Source organism: Dicentrarchus labrax, unplaced genomic scaffold (assembly GCF_905237075.1).
Source record: "Dicentrarchus labrax unplaced genomic scaffold, dlabrax2021, whole genome shotgun sequence".
NCBI classification, from domain to species: domain Eukaryota; kingdom Metazoa; phylum Chordata; class Actinopteri; family Moronidae; genus Dicentrarchus; species Dicentrarchus labrax.
This window is the reverse complement of record NW_026136702.1, coordinates 12,868,674-12,889,115: the sequence shown is the minus strand read 5'-3', so window position 1 is coordinate 12,889,115 and position 20,442 is coordinate 12,868,674. Positions and strand designations below refer to the sequence as shown.

Here is a 20,442-nt window from a genome sequence, read left to right as displayed (position 1 = left end):
TTCCAGGTACCGTCCTCCCCTCCGACTGGTCAGGCACACCTGCAGTAGCTTAGCAATCAGGAGGATTGCTATAAAGCTGCTACGACAGAAGCAGACGGGGCCAGTGGGCCAAAAACCACCAGATAGAGTCCTGTCTCTGTCGGGTGTAAAGCAGAGCTGTGTGGTGCTCGTGTGTTACCATTATTCCCTCAGTGGAGGGATAGCGTAATTTATTTATTGTATCCGTGATTTGCTTAGTTAAATGTGTTTTCACTTCCTTCCTTTTTAGGAAGTTGTTTTGTGTTTACGTTTTGATCTAATTTACGTTGGAATAAATAGTTTAAAGGTACAAATTTCTATGTTTCCTGCCCTTCTTTAAACGCCCGGGTAAATTATTAATTATTACTCCTCTTTTCCCCTGGACCCCACAACTGCGGACGTAACAGGCTCCAAAAAATTGTCATATAATAATAGTTAGTTAGTTATTATTATATAATAATTCACATATTTAATGAGAAAAAAAAAAAAACATTGTAAAAGCTATTAAATAATTACAAAATGAGTTAAATCTGCATTAGGTGATTTTTGACTATTGGTTGGCATGATAATAATATTTTCTACTTAATTTCTAATAGAATATTAACTTAATTCATACATAACCATATGATCCATGGCATCATCTCAAGTGCTGCTAATTTCTCCCGTGACTGTAAAACATCAAAACAATTATTTGTAGCCAAGAAGGTATTAAGCTGTTGAAAAAAAGCCTTTTCAATAACCTTACTTAAAAAGACCTTTATGGGCTTGTAATTCTTCATTAGTGAGTGGTATAGATTTATTTGAGTAGCTTAATAACTGCAGTTTTCAGGGGCTGTGGGAAATAGCCTGAGTAGAGAAGTGTTGACTATTTGCAGAGGATCTGACGCCATGCAGTTAATTACATTTCTGAAAAATCCTGCAGGTGGAATATTGAGGCAGTAGGAGGAGGAGATGTTGCACAGCGTTTTTCAAGTTTTTTATAGCTGATAGGATCAACTTGTGTCATGCTAATTACATTTATTCAGGACAAAACTGAAGAAGAGCCTGCTTCTGGCCTTTTGGTGGCAGGAACACTTTAAAAAAACATATCTGCTATGTTTAAGAGAAAGCAGTAACTGGGTGACAGTTTGTTTGAGAAAAAGTTTTTTAAAAAACAACAACAATCAATCAAAGAGAGAGAATAAAGACATATGATGATAATGACACATACTGTACATACTTTGCAAAAGTTTTGCCATAGTTTCAGCAGATGATGGAGCTATCAAGGCCCTGGATAATCCCTCCCAATAAGATATAGGCACAAGGGGATTATAGAGTCAATCACTTATCACCTGGAAGAAGATATATCTTCGATCAACAGAGTCAATAGGAACAGATTGGAGTTGAGTTGTTGGGAGGCTGCAATTTGGGCAGGTGATTACTGAATTCCTGTAAAGATGGCAGTAGAAAAATACTACATATACTTATAAATACTCTTCAGAGTTGTTATGTTTCTGTATAGATACAGGCAAAAAAGAATGCAATTAATATTTCTATTTAATAATATTTTTCTATGAATTGTGAGAGAAAATCCCAATATTGTGTTTGATTAAGAATATTTTACAGATTTATTTTACAGAATTGTGCTGCCCTACTAAAGGCTGAAAGACTTTCAAACAAACTCAAAGAAACCCCCGACGGTAGCCATAATACACCATCTCTGTTTTCACTTACAGAACACAGCCAACCGATGCAGAGCAGCATGACCACTCCATTGAGCTCATTTCTGCCCACTTGACAAATCTAAGTTCAATATTCATTCTCCTTTTCTTTTCTTTTTTGTTTTTACTTTGTTTAACGTGTAGGGTTTACTTCATGCTGGGCAGGTAGTGCACACTCAGCATGGCTGCCTGCAGTATTATATGGGGCTTTGATTGAGGATTGTGGTTTGACTCATATAGTCTACTCGTGGTCTAGAGAACTAAAACAGTGAGCTAAGAGCTTTAAATCTGTGTAAAGCTGTAGAGTTGTTTTTTTTTTTTTTTTTTTACAGTTGTTTGTAAGTTCTGCACTACACTACCTTTCTACATTACACTAGCTTTGGTATTAACACTAATGATATTACTTACTTAAAATGAATTTCAGAGTGGTTAATTCAAACAATTGTGAAATTATAAACATATTTGTAATCCTACAAAAACAACAGAAAGTGTTTTGCTCAAACCTTCTGAAAAGCAACATGCTGCTACAGTAGCAACTACGGTATGAGCCATTTATTTTAGCCAACAATGACTGGGAGCTCCTCATTTCCCTCTGACAGATGGAGGGGACCAACCATAAAGCAGGAGCAGAAATCATTAAGTCAGCCAAAGCCCTGCAGAGTTGTTTTAATTGTGTGCTCTGGAGCTGTAGGCATAGCTTACCTGATTGCCGCTATAACTAACTGCCTTCACAGAGACAGATGAGATCTTCTGTGGACATTTAGAGAGTGATTCGTGTTCAGAAGGTTCCTCGGGGAGAGATAGAGAGGCGAGGAATGAGGAGACAGTTCATCGCAGAGCGAGCAGATTGCACACTCTCCGCTGGAGAGAACCACGTCCAGCAGGAGAGAGGCTCGAGCACCTGGCTAATGCTTTCACGGCTCACAATTTACAGCAGGCCTGCCACTGGGTATGGTTAGCATTGTCAGTGTGACACCATACAGAGGTCTATGCCTATTGTCCCGACATTTCCATGTGTGGGTCAGACAGAGCACTCACTCAAAGCGTTAATCAATGGCCTTTCAACAGCTATGCTGCTGTGCCTGTGTATATCAATCTTTGAATAAAGCTGAGCAACAGAAGAACGTGAGGACACATACAAAGTGCTGGATTGCAAAGGGTGTGTTTGATGCACACACATTCATCTGTATGAGGAAATATACAAGTATCCACACATACAGGCACACACTCACAAAAGCCAGTGAGATGGGCACAAAGGCATAATTGTGCACAAACAAACATACAAACAGTTCAACTGATGTGTTGACAGGTTGGGCATGCGTTACCTTCCCTGTCTTATGCATAAAGGCATATCAAATTCTGTTACAGAAGATAGTCTGCCAAAACTCCCTACTTTGACTGACACACAAGCTAGTAAATCAATCCACTTAAAACAAGCTTTACTTTAAGCTTCCAGAGACTGCATTGTGCCAGGCAACTTTGCCACCAGACCTTAAAGCTTCACAGTCTGGCTAGGATCTCCTGAGCACTGCAGACACGTACCCACTGCAGCACAACATAATAGAAAGCAACTGTTAATGCTAGTACTCACTCATCATGGAAGATTTTTCAAAGCAGCCTCAGCTGGAGTGTTAATAAACCATGTTTATTTTTAATTATAAATGACTTCTTGGCCTCCTGCTAAGTCACAGTACAATCAGTACAGACAAACTCCACCCTGCCCTGGCCCAATAGAGCCGCTTATCGCATGTGTAACAAACAGTCATCTCAGAGCAGTATAGATTATGTTCCCCCATCCTGCATCTCTCTTTGCCAGTTTAACAGTCTAAACACTTAATCTTGTCAAAAGAGACTCTTAATAAACCCAGAGGGAAGCCCTGCTTTGCCCTCCAAGAGAAACAAATGTGGTTTACAGCAGTGATGATCTGCAGCATCTACCCCGAAAGCTCTAATGCATATTTATACTCAAAGCTCATTAATCAGTCATGCAAGGAAAAGAGAGCATGACAAAGACAGAGACATGGACTCAAAACTGGGGGCCACTTTACTGAGCGTTGACAACGAGGGAGCAATAATGCTCAGATAGTAATCGTTATTACAAGATAATAAATGCATGAGGAATAGTGACTTCATGGCTATTTGCAGCAGTTCAAGGTAGAATATATAATATATCAAGTGATTAAATATTAATCAAAGTATTACAGAAGCTGAATGGAAGATGTGACCACAGATGTAAATGTGTGTCAAGGTGTTCTTAAGATACCTTGCCCACTTCCTCCAGCCTTTTTCACCATCTCTCCCTGTCTGACGCTACAGACCTAAGCTGCTCTTTGATGTGTGAATTTACAGGCAGAGGCAGCTTTATCAACAGTTGTGTCAAGGACACGTACCTGTACTCCTCTTGGGTGAAGATTGGGATGCGTGAAGGCTGGAGGACAGTGATCTCCACCAAAGTACTGTTCGACTTCACTGGCTCCCCATCATCATAGGCTATCACAAACAACTGCATCGGGCAAGAGAACAAACATAAGCAACACACAAATACAAGCACAAACATTTTTTAACCATACTACTACTAACTACACAAATAATTCCCTTTTTGAGGTTGCCAGGCATTTTTTGTAGACATGTTCGGCATCCTAATAAAGACAGACTGGAAAAATAGGATCTGGCGAGTGGCCTGCAAAGCTCCCAGAGAGCGAGTATGAATGTATTGATCTACATACATAGACTGTGGAGAAAGGGGCCTGGGGGAAGCAGAGGGGCAAAGACAGAAAGAGAATAAACAAAGACATAATGTTTAAAGAAACAGAGAAAGGAAAATGCAGGAGGAAAGTGAAACAGATAGAGGAGGACAGACAACGTGTGAGGGTAAGCGGCAAATCCAGGACTTATGAACCTGGTCCATCGTTCACAACTAAAGATGTGCCAGATGTAAAGTCATCTTTAGTTGGTAAAAAAAAAAAAAAAACCTTTATGTGAGCACCTGGGAGGGAATTTGTTTAATCGATAGAAAAACTCAGTATCACTGGTCACAGACAACAAGAGAAGCAATGACATGATCATGGAGACAATGGAAGAAAATAATAATGCCCTAAAAATGCTCTTCGATTTTAAAAAAATCTATATGCACAAATATGAACCACTGATCTTCACTGCCACTTGTATCACGCTAAAACATGTGAAGCAGAACAATACACATCAACTATGACAAATAACTAGAGTCTTTGCAGTAAAACTATTATAATATTCTTGTATTTTTGATCAAGGATGTATTATCATCATCATCAATTATACTTATCATCATCACCACCGTCATTATTAAGTCAAAATGTCAAATGCTGAAAGCTAATACAAATATTTTGTACACACTGACTTGACATTTTTATTAAAAGCCAGCATAATTTAGTCGTACTTTATTAGCAGAGCAGAGCACTAAAGTCTCGCTTACGTTAGCTGATCGGCATCAGCGGTTTCATTCATGCTTCACAATCACTGACTCTTTCACAGCTGTGTGGCTATCAGCTGACTGCTCATTTTCAATAATAATTATGCAGGTGTACAGCACGGCTATTATTACTCAACACTTCTCATTATCAAACTAAGATTTCATGTTCATATATGGGTTTATTAAGGAGCTCCCTCAAAGAGCAGAGATCCCTTTCTGCCAAATCTAGCTGTTAAACCATTCACTACAATGAACAATTCCTGGACTTAATCTACGTGTCTCTAACTGGATAACAGAATAATGTGAATATCTTGGAAGCCACACGCTGACATTATAAGCAGCAGCAGCTTATCATGTTACCATAATCACTCCCATTCACCTTGAAAGTGACACTGGGCTCTTCATTGAGGTTGACCTTAGTGATGACTCTTCCAGTTTCCTCTTCCACATCAAAGATGCTCCCACTGTACGGTGACCTGTCCACGTCCACTCTATAGCGGACAAAACTAGCCGGAGTACCCTGGAGGAAGGAGAATGAAGAACATGAATCACATCAATCCACTTATTTGGACACCACCTTTCACATTTTCAAATGAGGATGCAGGGTGTCAAAGTAATCAGGTTATTTAAAATGTAAGCATAAGAATATGGCAATGTTATTTGCTTAGGAACACAACTATTATCGTCGTATTTGATGGTTCCTCTCCTCTTTTTGTAACCTGAAAAATTATCCTAATGTCTCACTCCGCTCATTAGACAGCTAATATAAACTCACTGTTATTCATTGATTCAGACCTCTTCCCTTTCATTTAGAATAAAATAAAAAATAAAAAATTCTCCATTAAACTCACCCTTCTAGTCTCCAGAGTAACACACTTAGATTCATTAGCAAGAGCCTGGACTTTAATATGACCCTTTGATTAAGATTAATCACAGCTCCTGATTACTAATCATCTCTATAGCTTATCTTATTCCAGTTTCATCCCTTTGGACCTCAAATTCAGTCTCATTTTTAATAAGCTTTTTGAAGATGTGCTCCCTTGTCTGAACTGATTTTGTTCCCCAGGGACGGGGTAAAACCTGGGGCTAGAGAGAGGTAAATCCTGTAGTAGCAGTGGATCCCCCGGGAGGCTTACTCACACAAATGTGTCTCTAAGAGGTTACAAAACTATCTGAGAGAATTCACTAAGGGGATTCTCACAAAAAGGGCCTCATCTCTAAAAGCTCCTCAACTTGTTTTCTAACATGTAATGGAAAAGATGTCAGGACAGGATCATTAATAAAAAAACACCTCCCAGAGAAGAATCTAATACAGAGGCAATACCTCTAAAGTGACAGCAGCATAGATGGTTAAAAGTGCTTTGCTCAAGGCTAAACATACAGTGCACTCTAGTTCTTGTATCATTAGTTTGCTTTTTGAAACCGATATGTCAAACTTAGCCCAAGAATATCCAGGCCATACAAAAGCCAACCAATAAAGAAAGTGAAATAATAAGAACATTTTCCTCCTCATAACACAATACTTTTCGAAGCTTTAGCTTGAATTTCAAAGTGATTGGTGTTTCCACATTTGGCAAAGTACTTTTTCTTACAACTCAGAGCGGCAAGACAGAAAGTTTAAAAATGAGTCAAGTGGTGAATGTATTACAGCCAGAGTAACATTTCAGTCTGTCTCTGACTACATACACTTTAAGTTCTACAACACCTTTTCTTGTCTGGCAATCGACTCAAAGCCAAGTAGTTTGGCATCAAAATAATTCTTCCTTATTACAACCTAGAGTAAGATTTTGCAAGAAGGATCATTTTCAAATGCATTTTTGTTTTGCTTGTATTTCTTTTATACAAATCCAATTCTCTTTAGTATGAAATATCCAGTTCATGAATTAAAAAACAAGTTCAGAAGCACTGAAAGATGCCTCAGAGACACACAACACAACAGCAAGGCTTGAGCTGAGAGTGTAAAGCAGCAAAGCTAACATGTTAAAACAACTTCATTTGCTAGGGTTGTGAAATGATTAATGCCTGATTTGATTTGAAAGTGGCTAGAAGGATGATACAATTCTGTATTTCATCACTGACATAGCACACTCAGCCACTGAAATCCTATAGCAAGCCAAGACAAATTACAAGATGCACTTTTTAATCTTAAATTAATTGAGAATGCTAATGTATACTAGAGCCGGACTTCTCTAGAGCGAGATATATTGTGGACCATAGTTTGTATATTACCACCCTGAATGGATGAACTATTGACAGGGTATTGGCATATAAATACCTTGGCATCTGGATGGATCTAGACCGTATGTTTAAATTTCACATTCATGTCAAGCTACGACAAAAAAAATGGATATCAGAAACAGAGCTTGTTTCCTATGTTCAGTGGAAAGTGGATAATTGAGTTTGTTTTCTAGTCAGTTGTGGAATTATGGTGAATGAAAAAAATGTGAAGGGGCAACACTTTCCCCAATTAATAAACACGGCAGAAGAAACTTTCTTTTTCAGTCACAAATAAAAGACTATAAATCTTGTTCAGAAGAAAAAAAGCTTCTTACTGCAACCTTTGTCTCCATGGTGATCTCCTCTCTCATTCAAGGTGTTATTAACATTGACATTATGGGGTTGAGTGGCACTGCCAAAAATACAGTCACTTTTTAAAAACCATTAGCATCACTTCTCCCAAAGCATGGGTGGATAGATATTATCCATCTTTCCAAAATGTACACATACAAATAATAATAGGAGGACTATTATAGCCTTCAGACAAAATATGCATGGCTCATGTTTGTAGCATCAAGGCGACAGGCCAGAGTGAGTCTCTTCCTCCCTTTCTTTCATTGTGTGTGCAGCTTTTTGTAAGCTTGTGTAATAGAGAGAGAGAATGTGTATGTGTGCACACATCTGTATGTGTATTTAGCAAGCACTAAACTAAGCTCTGTTCCATCAGAGGTGTCTATGACAGGCATCCTGTCAATAAAATGCTTTGAGCTCCCAAATCCAGGTCAATAAGAGACTGGGTTAGTCGACTCCTGTTAGGAAATCTAATCCCTCTGTCTGTCAAACCACTTTGCAGAGTCACTCCCAAGTCTCACGATTTGCTGCCATTGTGCTCATAGTAACATAATGATGGTTATTTGTGTTTGAGCAGTGCTTTTCTACTGTACCCGATAAGAAATGTTCAGGATAGAATCCTGTATGAGGGGAAAATGGCACATTCACATTAAAGAGAAGTTTTTAGAACTGAATAGACAGCAAAGTGGTGGTGGTGGTGGTGGGGGGGGCAGAAAAAGCAGGAGGAGGGAGAGTCTCTCTCTGAGAGGGGAAGTGAGATGTACAGCAGTCATTGTGCCTCTCCGGGGATGTTTTACCACCCACGGCTGGAATTGACAAGCATCCATATCCCTCAGCATTTATGTGCTGCAGAGTACACAAGCTAACCGAGTCCTGGTGAGATCCCACCAGCAGGAGGGACACTGACAACACCGAGCACCAAGTCCAGTCATACAGGAGTTTTCTGTTAAACATATTCAGAGCTGGAAGCTACCGGGACGAAGCAGGGATGTCACTGGGGGATTCATATTCCATTTTTTTTTTTTCAGTGAAAATGTGAAAAGAAACAGAAAAGTTGTAATGTGTTATAAGAGAAATGGCTGGTCTATATAAACTCACAAATAGAACGACGAGAAAGATAGAGAGGATGTGAGCAAGAAGACAGCTGACTCACCATGTGCACTAAAAGATTAAAGTGGGTGGCACTGCCAATAAAATAAGTTCAGCTGAGGTGAATGACGTGGGACATTCTCATTCTCAGGACTTGCACTATCCTAAAGATATACATTATGTTTGTGACAGACTCAAACCACAAAAATTCATGCGATGCCTCCCCACCGCAACTTTTTTTCCCCCATTGCTCCCATGTTGCCTCCTCTTAGTCATACAATTTCTAGTCTCAACAGGGTGTCACAATTTCTCTTCTGCATTGTGTAATTTTGGTCCTTCGTTTGCACATTCCCATAAAAAAGAAAAAAGAAAAAAGAAAAAGAAAAAAATCTTCACAGCCCCAGTCCCAGGAGAACCTGCTCAGATATGGTGAAGTAAAGGAGTCTGAGGAAACATATTGCTGTCTGAGGCAACTGGTAGATGACTCATGCAAGTGAAGATGCTAAACAAGATAACCCTTATAATAAATACACACAGCACTGTAGCTCTAATGAGAGCATCTGAGTCTTGAAAACATCTTTAACATGCATCGCGTCGCATGCTACAGCTGAAATTGACCGATGTTCTAAGAGCAACATGTAGTGAGGAGGTGAAAACCACGAGAGCTTTGATGTCTGCTACCTTTATTAAAAACACAACATGCTTCATGTGCTATAAAATCTAATCACCAATCTTGTACACATTGCATATATTAAATAAACATTTAAAAGACGCATTTTGTCTATACTCACTGGAGGGTCTTGGTCCTCAGCAAAAACAGTTGTGATGACTGTTCCTTTCTCTGCATTGGGTGCCACCATGCCCATATACAGGTCTTGGCTAAACACAGGGGAGAAGTCATTCATGTCCTGAAAACAAAAACAGATTTCATAAATGTAGGCATATCAGTTGTGAATTGGAGATATTTGTAACCGTGGCTGACTTCAGTGTCTTCTACTACTAATTTTGCTTATTCTGACTAATATTGGAGCAGTGCAGATTGTGCAGCTGCTGCTTTGTTTGATATCAGCTTCCAGGAAGTTATTGTGGATTCAGGCAAATTTTACCGCTGCAATAATTCAGCATGCCCCAGGCTTTGTCCTTGCACTTTAAGAACTGGGTGTCTGAGCTGAATGTGACTACATATAAACATAGACACAAAAAAAAGTGTATATTGAAGCAATACAAAAAAGTCCCCTTTTTCTAAGCCATATTTGTCATTAATCTGAACATTTAGTTAAATTGTGAAAACATTATAATACTGCTGCTGCTTGAAATGTACTTATTCAGAATCAATGCATTTTTCTTTGTGTTTTGTTTATCTTGATAAACATACACATTCCACTCCAAAGTACCTGCTGGTGGGAGGTAGGCAGATGAGCTTATTGTCACTGCCAAATAAGATGACAGAAATAAATTGCTGCTCATTGTGTTAAGGCTCCGAATGGTTATTTAAAAACAAAAAACAAAAACAAATTAAATTCTCTGAAAATATCTCCTAAGAAATCTCAAGGTTGAGGTTTCTGACTTACTTCAATCTACAGTTAGACGCTTAATAATAGTATTTTCAGTGTGACTTTGTTGGCTGGACCTTTGGAAAACTAGTGTTTGACTGTCCCACATGTCCCATTTCTTGAACCAAATAATAAACATGCTGACACAAACAATCACAAAAGCAACGTCAAGACTTCTGCAACATCAAACTTAATAAGAGGGCTGACCGGTTACTATAAAACAAATCTGGCATATGACACTGGTCCTTACCGCCACACGACAACAAGACTATGATAATCTAATCTCTTCCCTACATTAATCCCCCTTAAATCGATGACGCCGCTCTGTTGGGATTAAGTAATATCATGTTCCCAATGCTTCCCGCATGTGGGAACTTAAACTTGCTTTTAATCACCTTCTCACTGTAAATAATGCACAGCAGAGCCTCGCCATCCTATGGGTCTGCGAAGAAATGAAATCTTGTTAACTGTGCAACCCTTGCTTCGCTTTGTGAGAATGCAAACTCAGTAAGCCATTCACATATCTCTCAGGAATAGTTTAGCTCTGTAGTATAACTGCTGAAGCCTGATCTTCCATTCTCTTGACTTTTCTCTTTACTTTCCACTGTTTTGACTGAGCCACGGGCAACAGTATGTGTTCTATAAACCCAGTGGTGGAGGGCAGCATCCCTTTGATCTATACACAGGTTTAGTGTTTCCTAGCAGAAAATCTATGATCCAGTTCTTACTTTGAACAACAAAGCCTGATCCTTGTGCTGCAAGTGTTCACAAGATGCATGCACAGACACACTTGTGTTTGCGTGAAACATGGGCACACATACAATACTGTTTCTCCATCCGTGCACACAAACACACAGACAACACACACTGAGAGGGTGTCTGTCTTTCATTTCTGAAGTACAAGAATAGAAGGAAAAGTTTGGGAGACTCATTCAGAACAACAAGACACGCAGGACACTCAATCCATCACTGCAAGGCATCCGACGAAAGAGACAGCAACAAAACAATACAAGGGGAAATCAAACACAAGCAACTTCAAATAACCCTCTGGAGGTGTTATATGAGGAAGGAAGCGGAATCATTGGAATCAGCTCCATCTCTAGTCCCAGAGAAGCCTGCATGAATCCATTAGGCTCATTCTAATTCATGTCTGCCATTTCAAATAACAGACATTGGTTTGATATCAGTGGCTGTGCGATGCCTTATCGTATCAAACACAGTTCCGGGTTGACAGCACGAACTATGCAACAAAGCATGTCCTTATCGGAGGACAAACTCACTCTACAGGTTGGCAGAGCATGCAGCGAGCCTGCGAGCCTGCCTAAGTAAGCTTAAGTGCTTCCTCCCATTCTGTGTAATATAGAGAGCTTAATTCTGCAGACTTTAAGACCGTCACTAGGGCTGGACTGAATTCATACACAGAGATAAATGTGAATGCACAGATTTTGAAGCACAAAATTACTAAAAAGACACACAAACAGTCACACACACGCACATCAATAGTATCACAACACAAGGCGTCTAATCCTTTCGTTGGGATTCAGCTGTTAATCTCTTGAAAGGTTATAAAGGGAATACAGGCTCCTGAAAAACCTGACATAATTGCTGTCACAAAGCTAATGAGTCATTCGGATCTGGAACGGCACTGTGTGCACGGCAGAAACATCTATCCATCAAATTGTCTTTGTCCCAGTGATGTTACCAGGACAAGCGGGTCGGGAGGCCAAAACGTGTTTTACAAAGGAAGTGCATTCAGCTTTTGTGCTGCATAGTGCTGAATTTCATATCACAAAAGCAGCGCAGGTGCAATACTGTACAATAAGCCCACAATCCCATTTTGGACTGTGGATTATATGAGCTATTACTATTGTAAAACTCTGCTAATGACTCACAAAACATTCACTGCCATTGCTGCAGCTCCTGAGGGACAATGAGGATAGATGGAAGGAGAATAGACCATTCAGAGGCTGTGGTGGACTGATCATCCGGGGGGCTCTTACCGTGATGTGGACTGTGACGGTAGCTTGCCCTGGGGGCATGATTCCACCTTGGTCGACAGCTTCCACCTGGAAAGTGTGAGAGGCCCCCATGCCCATAGCTGCCAGGTCCTCAAAGTCCAGGGTCTGCAGCACAGCTAACTCCCCTGTGACAGGGTTCAGAGAAAACAGCTGTCTGGCCGATTCCGTCTTGATCCGATATGTGACATTGGAGAAGAGGTCTGAGTCCACCGCCTAGGAGAAGGAAGAGTAAAAGGATGAGTAAGGGAAACATATTACAGTACATTAAAGACAACAGAGCACATATGTAAAGAAAAAGTGGGGTGACAGAAGAAGAGAGGAACAGCCACATATATTTTCAAAATGATACATATAATAGATATAAGCAGTGTGGCTGTGGACAATGAATATTAATGTTTCTTTTTTAAATTGTGTGTTTTTATGCTGCGGGGGTTACTTACATCAATCATTAATAGATTCTGATTGAATGAAACCACTAAGGAAAGCTTAAGTTGGTCCTCATTGCATAAAATCACAACTGATCACAATGATCATTTGTAAAGGTCACTGCAATAGGATATGATTAGGTATATGGATGCTGAAACAGATTGTGAGGCACACACATGGATATCATATCTATTGATAAATACTATCTCACATTTGCTCTTTAGGTGTCTTGCCAGCCACCCCCATCCGTTTAGAGTTGAGGTGACGTTGTCTAGGAGATTAATGGTGTCACAGTGCCACTGTCACTCACACCCCTCACCCTCAACCCTCACCCCCCTGCTTCTCACCCTCCCCTCTTGCTTTATCCCACTCTGGGAAATGTCACTCACAATATGCCAGCAATTACTCGCCCCTCCGCTCTGTGTCTGCGCTTCATGCACATAGTTTCCCTATATTTCACTTCAGTGCAAACATGTGCACTGATGGAAACAATGATCCTCTACTAAAGCCTAGTTATGCCTTGAAAAATCCAGCATTAAGTCTTATTCTGTGTCTAAAAGTACCGAAATAGCTGTCATGACAGGAGAATTTTTTTTTCTTTCTGCTGTGTATATAAGGAAGTGTATGTTTCTGTCTGTGTAAATGTTTCCGTCTGGGAGCATTTGACATTTTAAACACTAAATTGCTTGCACTTGAAGTTGAAAGATGCTAAAAGTCTGTTACTACAACTCTTGTTTTAGGCACCCGTGCTGCATTACATAAAAAGACAGAAGGCATATAGGGATGGAGAGAGCGAAAGAGCGAAAACGACCAGTTAACACGTGCACGTAAGTACTTACGCTTAGCTTCAGGACCAGAGTTCCCACAGGGCTGTTCTCAGGTACATTCACCACATAAGTTTCCTGGGAGAAGACTGGGCTGTTGTCATTGATATCTGTGACCAGGACAGAGAGGGTCAAGGTGGTCCTCCGTGGATCCACTGCCCCATCTGAGGCCTCTACCACCAGGTCATATTGGCCCCTAAGCTCCCGGTCAAGGGGCACTCTTGTGTAGATGCTGCCGTTAGCACTGATAAGAAACAAGTCCGGATGATTCACAATCCGGTAGCGCACCTCGCCATTAGCCCCTGCATCTGGATCTGTGGCCTGGGGAGATAGAAAGTGATCACATGGCTCCATTAAAGGTATACGTATAAATGTCTGACACTCGTGGTTTTTGCTGATGTAGTTTTCAAACAATCACCATTAAATGTTGCCAAGCTCCTAAAGCAGGTAAGTGAACTACATTGACCATAATTCACCATAATGCACTAGCATATCTGCACTTTGTTCGAGTAGTGGTCTGTCCCAACACAAACTGAACAGAGAGACAGCGTAAAATACACCTTGGATAAACAGATCGAAGCATAATAGTCAGCTAATGTTGCGATCGCTGTTATCTTACAGTGGACTGAGAGACGTACGCTGTAGAAAATGTGAGCTAGTGGGACCGCTGAATGAAACATCAGTAACAAATCATCAATAAACTCCCTTTCCCTTCTGATGCTACTGAAGTAAACTGACAACCTGTGGGAAACATTGAGAATCCATTTACATATATCATTAATAGCAGAGAGAGGTAAATATTCACCAATACACAGCATATGAATGACTGCAGAAAATGCAGAGGAGATTTCCCTTTAGGCAAACAGCAGCTGTTGTGACTTTGATGTGATCCATTACTTGATCCATTAGAGCCTGGCTTTATTTTAGCTCCTTACATGTTTACAGAGGCTTCAAGTACAAAAGCCACGTAAGCTGCAGTGCTGCAATCGAGCCTAAACAACCCTTGTACGTTTGAGTCTCATTTCCTATTCTCCATATCAAGGTTAGAGTCACAGACTTATAAGCAATCATTTGTGGCTTCAAAAGGCCAGAACCCTTTTATATGCAAACTTTGCACTCAATCAGAAGAAAATCCTTGAATTCTCAATTGCCCTTTAAATATCATATATGTGTTTATTTAAATAAAAATTAGTAAAATAAAAACTGAGAAAACACTTTATCTGTCTGACTGGTAAAAATTTCTCCAAAAAAAAGGCATATGAGGAACAGTGGATGAGGGAGGAGAATACACATAAACATATGGTTGTTAAAAGCTGTACCCAATTAGTTTTACATGGAGTGCCTGACAAATATTCAAAGCCAAGGCTAAAAATTGGACCTCAGCATTAAGCCTTTGCAAAATCGAGTAAAGCACATCATGTCAATATGTGCATACGGATCACTATTTCTCTGCAGTGATTACATAACAAACATTCTCACTGCTCCTTGCCTTTGGAGAGGTGTTATCCAATTAGTTCACTGCCAATAAAAATAAATAACAAATTTGCATATTTCTTTAGCCTCCTAGTACTGTACATATTATAGAGGTCTGTGCAGGGCAGGTCAGTCCACAGGTTTACAGCAGATATTGGCAGACATGAGGAACATGGATGGTCATGTTGTAATGCCTGGCTATGTAAATGCTTTTGGTTTGTATGTACCATAATTCACAAATTATTATTACCAAATAATTTGGCTATTTTCAGACTATTCTGATTTAGTGTCTAAATCATAGCTCTGGCCTACTTTAGACTGTATCAGCATGTATAGGAAGTTTTGCATTACAGTGATGGTAACTGGCACAGACCTTGGATTGTGAGCTGGTGAGCATTGTGGGAGCGGCAGAACATCCAGCAGGTGCGAGTGGTTGCAGCACACAAAGTAGCTTGAGCTACAGGCCCATGCAGACCATCTAATATGCAGTACCTGAGAAATGTGCCTCCTTTGTGCGCTGTCGGCCTGGGTCCAGTGTTTTTTTTTTTCTTTTTGCATTTACAAAAAGAGCATATTCATCTTGCTCTGGATGATTAATGCTGAAACCTAAAATTGAATTGCCCACTTATATTGTCTCACTACACACTGGGCACAGTATTTTCAAACAGAAAGTTAAGCACTGATGTCAGCCTCTCAAAAACAAAACAAAAAAAAAAATGTGATAACGTGATAACTGTTTAACAAGTAAAAAGCACCATAGCAGTGCTTGCAAGTGTCTTCAGTTAGGAGCAGGATCTCATTATATCAAGGAATCAGCTTGGCAAGAAAGAAAGGAATTATGTTACACAGCCTCTCCAATTAGCAACAATTCTACATTACGATTCCATGATGTGTCTGACACGAATGCTAATCGATTTGTCTTCCGGTCATCTGCATGCTCAGATTATGGCTCCCTGCTGTGAGCAAACAGAATGGGCTTGTATTGTGCAGGATTTGTCAGTCACAGAACAAATGATTATATTAGCACAACCGGCAATGCTGTCAATTGTGATAACCTAGTAAATCTTCTCCGGTCTATGTGAGTGTGTATAAAATAAGAACAGGTGGGAACCAGTTCCAATTACTGTAACAATAATCCAAAATGCTTTAGGACTAGCATTAAGCTACTTAATAGTATTATGCAGTCATCTTCACCATTGGCAAGTGCCTGAGGCCTTGTGGTTGGCTGCATTATTACTCCTTCTCTGCAGGTAAATTCAAAACGCTACAGGAAAAGATTAACTGATTTTACAGTAACACATTACATTTAAATGTGGAATTATTGAGCAAATAGTAGCTTAAGTCAAGCTGTCTTTATCTCATCCCTTACTTCATCTGTCACTTGACTTTTATTTAGTGTGCCATGTTACAGTGGGCTATAGGCTGCTGTTCTGACAGGGTCAACATTTGCTCAATAATGTTCTAATGCACTTGCACACAAAGCTCTTAAAAGAAAATCCACATCACAAGATGTTATTCAGACCTGCGGAAAGAGAGCTGGCAGTTACAGAACATTTGTCAGCCTATCAGGATGGGTGATGAAACACAGAGTAATACTTAAGTGTTATACGTTAAGTGATGATGCTCTGGCTCCACAACTTTTTGCTTTTCCCTTTTTCTCTATCACCATTGGTACATGGACGACGTGGAAGTTGTCAATGTCAGGTGTCCCCCTAAGAGTACAAACTCGACAGATCTGAGCAGCAGCATTTCTTCCCCTGCTTAAGTTTTACCTTACCTTTAACCAACTATTATTGGTTAAAAAAACATTCAACATTTGGTCTTCCTTCTGTGTTGCAACCTTGGATTGCAGATATTGTTAAATAAAAAAAATACCAAAAGTTTATCCCCATGAATTTCTACCTTTTATCCCTCTTGGCTGCCTGTGTGCCTTGTGCATGACTTTATGAAGCTAACTGAGAGTTAAGACAATGTAAAAAAAAAAAGGGCTTTTCATACACATTATATACAGCGATTGGCACTTAGAATTTAAATGCCACATGTCTTTGACGCAGAAATTGGGTAATTTATTAACTAAGAACCCAAAGCTACTCTAGAGTATAAATAGTCTGTCTCCCTTGCACCTTAACAATTGTGTTATTTACATTACAGCCCGGGTGATTTTTTTATTTTGAAGCCACCTGAATGGTATGGTCTCTTTAAATACTGTGCAATGAGCACACTCTCTCAAAATGCAAGTATGAATCCTTGCATGAAAAATATATCTCCACCATAAAAGGATTAAGCTAACGATAAATAAAGCTCTAACAGGGATACTAGCAGGAGACAGTGGAGACAGAGATAGCATGTGTATGTTGTATTTTAATGGCATTGTGGTTCTAGTCTACTCTGTATATAGTTGCCTTCAATTGAGATAACTGTGTTCAGCATCCAACATGTCATACAATTTTAAAAGTCAAGGTTATTCTGATTTAATTAACTAAGGCATACCCTTTTCTATAGCACTTTATAAACTGAGGCAACTCAAAGTGCTTTACAAAGGGAATAAACAACATTTGAATCATTTAACATGACTATTAAAGGGAACATATATTTGAATAGAAACATTTTAATAAAGATAAATGGAATTCTAAAAAAACTGTACAGTTGTAGAACAGCTTCAATGTAATTAAATCAATAATACAAAGGTAGAAGAAAATACAGTTTCTAATTGAGATTTGAAAGTAGAAAAAGTTGGGGAGAATTTAAGAATATCAGGTTTTTATTTGTGCACTTCAGCTTCACCGCATGTGTTTCTGACTCTTGGCATTACAAGATAACTGCCAACTAAAGAATAAGAGTTTATATTCTTCGAACATATCAGAACTCTATAAAATCTAAGACTACCTGTTAGCCAGTGTAAAGATTTAAGAGTAGGCATTATGTGGTCAGTTCTCCTAGTTCTTGTTCAAACTCTAGCAGTTTAATGGTTTAATGGTTTTTGGTTTTTGGAAAGACCAGATAACTACATACACATCCACTTGTTTACTTGCTCTAAACACTGACAGTAAATGAATAATAAGCATAGTCTTTTGGTGAAAGAGCTAAATAAATCTGGGTGTCATCTGCGTAGGTATGGCACGTAATCTCGATTGAAGGATCTTCATGTTCACTAATTGACTACAAAATGTATGTGTTTGAGAGATTGTGCTTATTTCTTGAGATTTTATGACTACGGCATTGAAAAGAAAAAAAAAAGGCTCCATCCCTTTTTGATCAGCTACAACAGGCTAAGCTGTAGCATCTCTATGTGCATATGCATGGAGAGCAGGATTGTGTTGAGCTAAGTACTTTAATGTACTTTTCTTTCAGTCAGAAAGGCAAGCTTCAGCTTAAGTTGGCAAGGTGCCAACTGAGAAAACCTTCTGAGGCAGGACAGAGAGAGAAGCGATGGGGTGGGCTAAGCCCAAAATCTGGCTGCGGGCTGCATTTGTGAGGAAACACTTGGGAATGCGACTGAAGGTAGCTTAACCTGCAAACACCAAGCTTCCTTCATATGTCCTTTTGTCTTATTTCACAGTTCATAAACCTGCAACATTTTCTGGTAGTCCATTTTATTACCCCCTGAAAAATGTAATGGGATGCCTAATGTTAAAACTATATATCTTGAAAGGTGAAAAAAATGACTGATATAAGAGGGCCTGTTTATCCTTGGTAAAATGTTTGTGTAAGTAATTATAGGGAAATTTAATGGCACAGAAACCAATACTCTATTCAAAATGTACTTGGTGACTGCCTGAAGTGATCACACAAATATTAATATTTTACATTTTTAATTGATAAAGTTTAATGCCACAAACACTTCTGTATCCACTTAAAATTAAGATATTTTACATACAGATAGTGTTGTGACATTACAAACTAAAGTGTAGGGCTATATCTTGTACAAGGTACACTAATGTGTCAACCAGAATAACACAAGAATTACCTCATGCACATTGATTAGGTTAGATTGTTAATTATCAAACTAATTACATGCATTTATTATCAAACTTCTCTCTTAATAATTATCACAGTGTGGACCATAATTATTCCATTTAAATTTTCTGATAAATAAACCTGCATCAAAGAGCAGTTGCTCAGACCAAAGTCTTTTTATAACATAAAGATACAGTCTGATTTTGTAATACCACCCAAAGTTTCTCCCGGTTCACTGTTTTGAAACTACGCAGAACTGTATTGAGTTTCTAGACAGCAAGTTTTGAGAAAATTTGGCAGAGCTATTATAAATCAGGAAGTTAATCTGTAGGAGAAACAGAGGCAATAAAAAACCAAGACCCCTGGATTGTATTGCTTAATTTGCCACGTTGTAAGCATGTACTGTATGTGCATACTCACAGAGGATGTCTCCTGTCATTACTTCATGATTAATCCACTGACAAACATCAGGCCAATTAATCTACAGTAATTAGAAAAGTCTGGCTGCTCAGTGGTGCTGAACCAAGCCAGTCAACAGGGATGCAGCTCTGATGGACAAATCTGTCCAACAAAATCAACCATGTTGTAAGAGGCTAGATCATTTTTTAATGGAGTTAATTTTTTAAGAACTAAGGTACATTTGTGACTTAGCGGTCAGTAGAATTTCTGAGGAAACAACATGTGGATATGCAACAGTGAAAAAAACAAATGTGATTTACTGTGGATGGCTGAAAAGGAGGGAAATGTGGAAGTTGGTGAAACAGCAGCTTATTGATTTCAAAAGAACAAGACCACCTGTCTTAAATAAATGTCACACTTACCCTGACTTGTCCTACAAACAAATTGGCCTCTTCTTCTTGGACAGTGAAGTTAGTAGGTACGGTGAGGTCAAACTTAGGATCGTTATCGTTGACATCAGTGACGACTATGTTCACAGTGGCAGTGGATGTCTAGAGGAGAAAAATTCAAAGAGCACAATAAATACCAGTGTTATTCAGTGTTCCGTTAAAACAGTACAAACAAAAGGTGTAATTTAAAAAAAGATGACTAGCGTGCTGTGAAGAAAGCACAGATTAGCGGCTTTAATGATGCAAAAAATAGTACCCAACATTTCTTTCATTACTGGTTAGCAAAAGACACAGTAGAATAGTAGTCATACATGAGTAGACAATATTAATGGGAAAAAAGAAACAAGGTCCAAGTGCTAAACTGTTATTGCTGTCAGACACTTCCTTCTCAGGAGAGAACTGGCATTTACAGACAAAATTTGTACATTTCGGAAAAGACGACACAGATTCTAGAGAGCAGTGAAAATATCATTAACCATCTAAGTAAATTGAATGCAAATATATTATCGCTTGAGTGAGG

At 39.2% G+C, this 20,442-nt stretch overlaps 1 protein-coding gene across 3 annotated transcripts in view; it reads right to left on the bottom strand.

Moving 5' to 3' along the window:
• The window catches only part of pcdh15a (protocadherin-related 15a), a 212,625-nt gene that overhangs the window by 51,216 nt on the left and 140,967 nt on the right, over positions 1-20,442 (bottom strand). For all 3 annotated transcript variants that reach the window (XM_051376201.1, XM_051376212.1, XM_051376221.1), the window contains exons 20-25: positions 19,896-20,024; positions 13,660-13,965; positions 12,377-12,607; positions 9,615-9,731; positions 5,546-5,686; positions 4,109-4,221 (exon numbers count right to left, since the gene is read on the bottom strand). In XM_051376201.1, the coding sequence (XP_051232161.1) occupies positions 4,109-4,221; positions 5,546-5,686; positions 9,615-9,731; positions 12,377-12,607; positions 13,660-13,965; positions 19,896-20,024 (1,037 nt within the window). The remainder of the gene's footprint in view (positions 1-4,108; positions 4,222-5,545; positions 5,687-9,614; positions 9,732-12,376; positions 12,608-13,659; positions 13,966-19,895; positions 20,025-20,442) is intronic.